At 41.9% G+C, this 9,110-nt stretch overlaps 1 protein-coding gene across 1 annotated transcript in view; it reads right to left on the minus strand.

The window, feature by feature from the left end:
* LACTB2 (lactamase beta 2) overlaps positions 1-798 on the minus strand; it is a 29,550-nt gene extending 28,752 nt beyond the window's left edge. Inside the window, exon 1 of the mRNA XM_032610611.1 lies at positions 584-798. Coding sequence (XP_032466502.1) covers positions 584-705 — 122 coding nt within the window. The 5' untranslated portion in view covers positions 706-798. The remainder of the gene's footprint in view (positions 1-583) is intronic.
* Positions 799-9,110: the final 8,312 nt, after the last annotated feature.

Genomic DNA, 9,110 nt, shown 5'->3' on the forward strand with positions numbered 1-9,110 from the left:
AGAAAAATCTTAGAAATACAGACAGGCTATTCCCTCCGCAGAGTAATTTAAATAAGGCCACACAACAGCAACAAAAACAAAGTTAGCTTCTCTTTCCCAAGAGCTAGGGGACTCTTCAACAGACTCGAGCAATTTGAAGCAAGAAAATCCTGCCCTCTGCTGCTGAGTTAAGAAAAAGGCCTCAGCACAACGAATCGCTTTTGCGAAGCGAAGTTAAACTCCGGGCCAAACACCAGTGAAAGTCAGGTGTGGAAAGTAAACGCTTTCCTGGATTAACTCCAGGCGATTTCTAGTTTCTCAACAGCTTAAACACGCTCATCCTGGCATTCAATATCATGCAAAGTAAATTAGGTCTCAAAACCACGAAGTGGTTTTTTTCATTAGCCAGCTGTAAGCTAGAGAGTTGACCACCCAGGGTGGTCGTGATCTGGGGGTGGTCCCGCCCGCTTGGCGCGGGAAGCCGTGGTGCCGGCTGCGGGCGCACAGCCTCTCCGCCCGCGGCGAGCAGCCACCGCAGCCCCAGCTCCATGCGTCCCGCGGGTCGGTGTGTAGGATGCGGGGTTGTGGGGGGGGAAACGTTTACCTGGGGCCGGTCCCCACCAGGTAGGTGTTGGTGCCCTGCAAGGTCATGGGGCCCGGGTTACAGCCCAGGACGCGAATCACCCGACTGGACAGCCGTTCCACGCGCTGCAGGGCGGCTGCCATCTCCCCTTCTGCCGTTCGCCCGCGCTGAACTAGAAGAGCCGCCGGAGCGCGGAACAAGTAACCAGGCCGTTAGAGGGGGGGTGGGTGGTGGGTGGAGGGCCAGCTGTCACGTGACGCCGCGCGTGCGGAGCGGGCTGTGGCTCGGGTACTGAGCCCGGGCAGAGGTCACGTGAGGCTCAGGGAAGGGCGGGGGAAATCTGCCGCTGTGCCGCGGGCGGGGCCCGCGAGCACGTGACGACGCGCGAGCGGCGCGGGAAAGGAGGGGAGTCGGTTGCTGCGCGAGGGGCGGGGCCAGCGGCCACGTGACACTGCCCAGGTTTCGCGGGCCGCAGCGCGAGGGAGTTCGTGGCCGTGTGGTGTGAGGCGCCCCGAGGTCAGGCTGGGTTCCCGGCCTGTGGGCGCTGCCGCCTGTCATAGAAAGTGGTGCCTTCTCAGTAGTTTGTGTCCAGGCAGGCGAGTTCATTCAAGTGCACGAGAGACCTTTTAACCAGGGAAGTTTTGTGATGGAGCGAGGGGTTTGGGGTTAGTTACTGAGGACGAAATCCCGGGAAGGATCGCTCGTCGGGTTCTCAGGCGAGGGTGTGTGTGTGTGTGTGTGGGTGTGTGTGTGTGTGTCCTGTGTCGTGTGTGTCGTGTGTGTGTGTCCTGTGTGTCGTGTGTCCTGTGTGTCCTGTGTGTCGTGTGTCCTGTGTGTGTGTGTCGTGTGTGTGCTGTGTGTGTTGTGTGTCCTGTGTATCATGTGTGTGTCCTGTGTGTGTCCTGTGTGTCCTGTGTCCTGTGTGTGTCCTCTGTGTGTGTGTGGTGTGTCCTGTGTGTGTCCTGTGTGTGTCCTGTGTGTCTTGTCGTGTCCTGTGTGTCGTGTGTATGTCCTGTGTGTGCTGTCCTGTGTGTCCCCTGTGTCGTGTGTGTGTGTCGTGTGTGTGTCCTGTGTCCTGTGTGTCGTGTGTGTGTGTCCTTTTACAATAAACAGCAGTAACGAAGGTTTATTTAGCGCTTACTGCTGTGCTGAGTGCCGCTCTTTCATTTAAGCTTCCCAACGTGAAGAGGGAAGGCACTATTTTTATGCCCACTTTACAAACGCAAGACGGAGACTTGGGGACTTGCCCAGGTGAGCATTCTGTGAGCCCGCCCTGCGTCTGAAGCCTTGTTCGTCTTGCTGCCTTGCGCCAGCACCTGCCCCGTGCCCGCGGATTCAGGGAGCTCCTCTCCCGCCTCGTGCCACTCGCCTACCCAGAGAAGCAGGGTGGCCTGCGTGTTGGGGGCTTGGGTCCAGGACGTGAAGTACTTATCTTTGTAAGGAGTCCTTTTCTAATCCGCTGAGCGTTAACTACCCCAGTGTTAACTAACCCTCCCCATTAAAAAAAAAAAAAATCGAGTTACAGTGTACTTAAAAGGAAATGCACGGATCCCATGATCACTTGTATCCAGTTATGGCAATTATGTAACCGGACCCCAGACCCCTTTTTCAAAACAAGTGAGAACTTGACACATGAGATGCCTGTGGTTCTACAATTTGGACGTGCATTTTTTTAATATACAAAGATTAATTTTGTTTTTATTTACTAGCAATAAACATGGACATGCATTTTTAACATCCTTTTTTGTTAGGAATTCCTGAAGAAAGGACTCTTGCTATTTATACAGTAGTTATTTTACAAATCATCAGTTTAATACTCCAGATTTCTTGAAAACACACCTGGATTATGTGTGACAGATTTCTTTGCCTGTGTCTCAAAGGTCTATTTCTTCATGTGTTTCAAAAACCTTCATTGAAATAATCATGTAAATTATCCCCTTTGCAACGGGAAGGCAAGCAATAAGTCCTTTAAAAATTGCTTGGAATAACCATCAAAATTCCCTACATCAGGTATTTTCAGCTTACCAATATTTATTTATTTGTCTGCTATCTGTTAATAGCTCTTCAGGCAAGAAGCTATTTTCCCTTTCTAAAAATTCTCTGCTGGAAAGTCAGCAAACCTTTGAAAAGAGGGTGGAACTGATTACATGGGCAGCTCCATTCTCTTGTCCCTTAGCTTTTTTTTTTTTTTAAATTAAAATTTCCCTTGTGCCTTCCATCAAGATTTCATTGAATTCATTGTCAAGCTCTTCACTGGGTAGATGAAGAAATGGGCCCAACAAATAATTTAAAAGTTAAGTGACTTGAGTAGAGTCATAGAAGGAGACATTTGACACTAGCAGAAGAGGAGGAACAGAGGGTAGGTAATGAACTTGTTTTAGACTAGTTTAAATTGAGGTGGTTGTGGGATATCCCCATAAAGAAATCTACAGACATATATGGGTTGAGCTCAGAAGAAAGATATAGGCTACAGAGAGAAAATTGAGTCTTTGTGAATATGTTTAGCAATGAGACTTGAAGTTTAAGTTCCTTCCCAACAAATAAGACCAATGATTTTTACATTCTGTTCAGTTACATTTACTGTTGTGGACGTGTGGGTGTGTGTTAAAATGAATAAGATAGTTAGCTTTCTAGAGGTGTATTACCAGGAAGGAGATGTATATGATCTTATTTTAAAGCATATGTGGGTAAATCCTAGAGAAGTATAGCTGAAGTGATGGGATTGCAAGGAGGAGGGAGAGAATCAAATTGATTGGGAAGATCTCGGAAAACTTAGAGGGGGTGGGTTTTGAGCTGATTCTTAAAGACTGATAGAACTTCAGAAGATGGAGGTAGAAGTAAATAGTAAATAACTTGAGCAAAGGCTTGGAAATAGAAGAACTGTAGTGTTTATTTTCGAAATAGAAACCAACAATCATATATTCTTGGGGCATAGGGTTTGAGAAGGTATATACAGTTTGAAAAAATAAGTAGGCTCTGTTAATGATAAATTATTAGAGTATTTCAGATTCAAGAATCTCTCTCTCCCTTTCAAACATGAATTGTCCACTTATATATACTGTGAGGCAAATTGTGTCTTCTTAAAACTTAATTGATAATACAGTAAAGGCTTGTAACCTAGTCAACCTGTAAAAGGAGCCATGTAATTCCTTCCCCCAATGTGAGGGTTAAAAAGGAGTGTACTGTGGTCACAATGATACAGACTCTTATCACTGGATTAGAAAATCCCACGTATGACTAACAGGTGATTTCAGTTTCATTTTAGTTTCAACGTTCAAGGTTTACGCATCCCTTAATTATGCTTATTTTCAGTGAAGAAGAAATGAAAGATTCCCAGGATGAAGATTTTCCAGAAGGGACTTTGAGTTAAAGAAGGCTTCTTATATGTAACAAGTAAGCCTGTATTTTACATGTTAAATTTGACTGATAAATGAAAGTCTGCTTGTTTGTATTTCTTTCAGGTATCATCTTTATTGTGAAGAGATCATCTACAGTGGGCAAAGGTTATGTATTTTGGCTGGCAGCCAGGTAGCCACATAGCTGGGTTGACCTCTGAATGAAACTGTATTGAAACTGTCCTATTACGTCAGTAAGTGTCCTGAATTCTCTAACTGAAGTCAAATTTTGTAGGTGGCATTATTTCTGCTAAGGTGGTATTGGAACAGTGATCAAGTGTAGGGATAAAGGTGAACTATCCTTCATGCAAGTTATACAACTATGTGGTTACTGAAGGAGCTGCAGGCCCTTTTTTATGAGAGCTGCTATGTTTATTATGTACTTTGCTGTGTAGTTTTCCTTCTAGTTGGCGTTATGTTCTGTTTCACTAAATTAGGAATTTAGAAGTTGCCAGATCAGATTAGTTTATTGAGTCTGATATTCTGCCAGTAATGCAATTTCTAAGTTTCTTAGAAATTATTTTTTCCCATCTTGTAAATCTTGTCTCAAAATGGCTAGTGTTTTCCTTATACATGCCAGGTAAAGGAAGCTCTCTTTGTGGGGAGAGTGATTAAGAAATGCACACATGGAGGTCTACCTCGTTTTATTGCCCTTTGCTTTATTGTGCTTCTCAGATATTGTGGTTTTTACAAACTGGAGATTTTGGCAACCCTGCATTGAGCAAGTCGACCAGCACCATTTTTCCAACAGCATTTGCTCCCTTTGTGTCACTGTCACATTTTGGTAATTCCCGCAATATTTCAAACTTTTTCATTATTGTTATATTTGTTATATATTGTTATGGTGTTCTGTGATTAGTGATCTTTTACTCTTTTTTTAAAAAAAATATTTATTTATTTGGCTGCGCTGGGTCTTAGTTGCGGCACGTGGGATCTTTTAGTCGCGGCGTGCAAACTCTTAGTTGTGGCATGTGGGATCCAGTTTCCTGACCAGGGATCGAACCCAGGCCCCTGCATTGGGAGCATGGGGTTTCACCCACTGGACCACCAGGGAAGTCCCAATGAACTTTTACTCTTGCAAAAAGATTTTGACTCGCTGAAGGCTCAGATCATGGTTAGCATTTTTTAGCAATAAAGTATTTTTAAATTAATGTATACACATTTTTTTAGACACAGTGCACACTTAATGCACAGGCTTTTAGACAGAATTGCACACTTAATAGACTACAGTATAGTGTAAACATAACTTTTATATGCATCCAAAAAATGTGTGTGACTCACTTATTGCTATATTTGCTATATTGTGGTGGTCTGGAATCAAACCCGCAATATCTCCAAGGTGTGCCTGTATATTGAAATCAGTTTACTCATTAGAGATAACTCACTTAAATACCAACATCTCTAAGCCTCAGTTCCATGATCTGTAAAATGGGACCAATGATACCCTTCTTATAGAAATTTGTGAGAATTAAATAAAATAAAGTTTGTAAAACACTTCACACATAGAAAATACTCAGCAGTGGTAGCTACTATTCTTACTATCTATTCTTCCACTATATATGGCAATATTTTTTTTCCTAGATAGTAAAGCTTAGGAAAGTACGTTTTTTAAAATGATGTTAAAACAGGACTTGGGTACACATTAAACACATCCAATATAACCATGTTAAGGCATCTGCCAATATTCTGTGGAATTTTTCCACATGCTCAAAATCTAGTACATTAGACTTCCGAACTCACTATTCCTTCCACCTGGCAATCTTTTTCATATGACAGCCACATGGCTAATTTCATTACTCAAATGCCACCTTCTTAGTGAGGCCTGCTCTGACCATTCTAATTAAAATTGCAACCTGTGGTGCACCTGCCTCTACTCCAACTCCTGATTTCCCTTAACATTGCTCTGTTCTTTCTATAGTGTTTATCACCTTCTAATATGATACCTAATTTACTTATTATTTTTATCGTTGATTGACTATCTTTCTCTGCTAGGATGTAAGTTCCATAATGGCAGGGATTTTTGTCTCTTTTGTCACATGATCTATCTCAAGAGCTTAAAATAGCACATGGTAGGTTTAAGTAAATATTCAATTAAACAGAACCTTTTGATTAAATCTCATCCTCCTAAGCTCCATGCTTATACTGGGCATGATGTCTTTCATTTTAAGATTAGAAAGTTATTGCAGGGAAATTCGTGGCCTGCTAGATTGGAAATACTCAGATTTTTTTTTTTTTTTTTTTTTTTTTTGCGGTACGCAAGCATGTGGGATCTTCTTGGACTGGGGCACGAACCCGTGTCCCCTGCATCGGCAGGCAGACTCTCAATCACTGCGCCACCAGGGAAGCCCAAAATACTCAGATTTTAAAATTATTTTTCCATCCTGTTTGGCCACAACATTCTTGACAGGAAAAGTAGTGATAATGAGCTTTCGTTTTTTTCTGTAAGAAGAGTGAAATATCTTTTAATATTATTCTGAAGACTTTTAAACAAAATACTTAAAAGTGCTAAAATGACAAGAACACTGTTAAGTATTAGGTTGTGGGCTTCCCTGGTGGCGCAGTGGTTGAGAGTCCGCCTGCCGATGCAGGGGACACGGGTTCGTGCCCCGGTCCGGGAAGATCCCACGTGCCGCGGAGTGGCTGGGCCTGTTAGCCATGACCGCTGGGCCTGCGCGTCCAGAGCCTGTGCTCCGTCCGTAACGGAGGAGGCCACAGCAGTGAGAGGCCCGCGTACCGCAAAAAAACCAAAAAACAAAAACAAAACAAAACAAAAAAAGTATTAGGTTGTGTGTTTTTTTTAAGTAACACTTTCTCCTCCTAGTTTTTAAAGTAATAAATGTTCTTTATAGAACACAGGGTGTTAGTCTACTCAGGCTGCCTTAACAGAATACAACAGACTGGGTGGATTAAATGACAGAAATTAATTTTTCTCACAGTTCTGGAGACTGGAAGTCCAACATCGAGGTGCCAGCAAGATTGATTTCTGGTGAGGCCTCTTTCTTTGGGTTGCAGATGGCTCCTTTCTTGCTGTGTCCTTTCTTATAAGGACACCAGTCCTATTGGATTAGGGACCCATTCTTGTGACTTCTTTCAACCTTATTACCTCCGTAAAGACCTATCTCTAGATACAGTCACATTGAGGGTTAGCACTTCAACATATGAGTTTTGGGGGGAAAGTATTCAGCCCATAAATATAGAAAAGAATGAAGAAGAAAAAAATCATCTATAATACCATTAATTCCCCAGATAAAATCACTGCTAACATGTTTTGTATTTCTCTAGTCATATTTCCTTTGCATTTTCAAAGCTTTGAGATTATAACATAGTATTTTTTCACTTAACATTCTTTAAAATGAAGTCAAAGATTGCAAATGCAGATGCTTACCGATGTCAGGCAGACAGGCAAGATAATAATGATAACTAACATTTATTAAGCCCTGACTATGCCAGGTACTTTTCTAGAGGTTTGTATGTATTATATATATTATCTTTCTTAACCTTCACAGTAACCCTCTGTGGTATATACCATTATTATCTCCATATTTCAGAGGAAGAAAATAAGACAAAGGGAGGTAAAGGAGCATATTTAAGGCCACACAGCTCTTAGGTAGGTGAATTGGCATTGAGACCCAGCTGTTGAAATGACTGAAGTGTGGTGGCTGGCTACTGTGGTGAACTTGAGAGAGCCTATGCCATTGGGGGGTGCCCACTGCTGATGAAGGAATGATAGTCTACTGTAGCAGACTTTTTCAGTCTTGAAAAAGTTTTTTTCAGTAGCAGGGAAAATTCTAGATTTTTGTATGAAATGTTAGCAGTTAATTAGGGACTTTCCTGGCGGTCCAGTGGTTAGGACTCTGCGATTCCACTGCAGGGGGCATGGTTTCGATCCCTGGCTGCACAGCATGGCCAAAAAAAAAAAAAAAGGACAGTTAAAGAAACCACTGTTGAGTCACACACATCTCATCTGCAGATTGCTTTCAGCTTATGTTTATAAAATAGGGTTCACAATAGTAATATCTACCTCCTAAGTTTGATGTAAGAATTAAATGAGGACATTTTATGTACAGCATTTAGCTCAATGCCTGGCACATAGTGGTAAGTAAATGTTAGCTATTGTTAGTAGAATAAATACTTTCTCCAGTCATCAAAATTCTTTATAAATATCATTTACTATTGTTTTTATTTTAAGAAATTATATAATACCTTAGTACATGTCTGTTGTAAAAAACTCAAACAATATGAAAGAATATTTAAAGGATTAAAATTGCATTTGCTTCCTACTCCCAACTCCTTTCTCCTCTCCATGTATAATTAGGAAGCATATATTGCAATATGCTATATTTATCCTTTTGGTACTTGCTTTTTTCACTTAATGTGTCTTTAGATCTTCCAAAGTAGGTTATACAAAGCTACTTCATTCTTTTTAAAGGCTGCATGGTGTATTCTTTAGTACGGATGTACCATAATTTATTGAATTAGGCTTCTCAATTGTCATTTGGGTTGTTTTCAATTTTTTGCTATTTTAAAAAAGGTTCTGCAAAGAGCATATATCTTTGTGCACATTTGTAAGCATTTCCCTATGCTTGATTCTTAGATGGAATTGCTGTATCAAAGCACATTAAGAATTTTCGGGACTTCCCTGGTGGTGCAGTGGTTAAGAATCCGCCTGCCAATGCAGGGGATACGGGTTTGAGCCCTGGTCCAGGAAGATCCCACATGCCGCGGAGCAACTAAGCCCGTGTGTCACAACTACTGAGCCTGTGCCCTAGAGCATGTGCCTAGAGCCCGTGCTCCACAACAAGAGAAGCCACCGCAATGAGAAGCCCGTGCACTGCAATGGAGAGTAGCCCCAGCTCGCTGCAACTAGAGAAAGCCCGCGCGCAGCAACGAAGACCCAATGCATCCAAAACTAACTAAACAAATAAATTTTAAAAAATGCTTTAAAAAAAGCATATTAAGAATTTTCACAGCTACTGTACCTTTGTTAAATATATTTTTAGTAGCTTTGTAATATTCCATTTTATGACTCTACCATTATTTATTAATTCCTTTTGTTGACACTTTTAGATGATTTCCAGTTTTTTGCCACTATAAATGGTCCTGTGGTAAATGTCTTTGTGAGCAGGTTATGTGTTTTAAAAGGTAAGTAGTCT

Source organism: Phocoena sinus, chromosome 17, assembly GCF_008692025.1.
Source record: "Phocoena sinus isolate mPhoSin1 chromosome 17, mPhoSin1.pri, whole genome shotgun sequence".
NCBI classification, from domain to species: Eukaryota; Metazoa; Chordata; class Mammalia; order Artiodactyla; family Phocoenidae; genus Phocoena; species Phocoena sinus.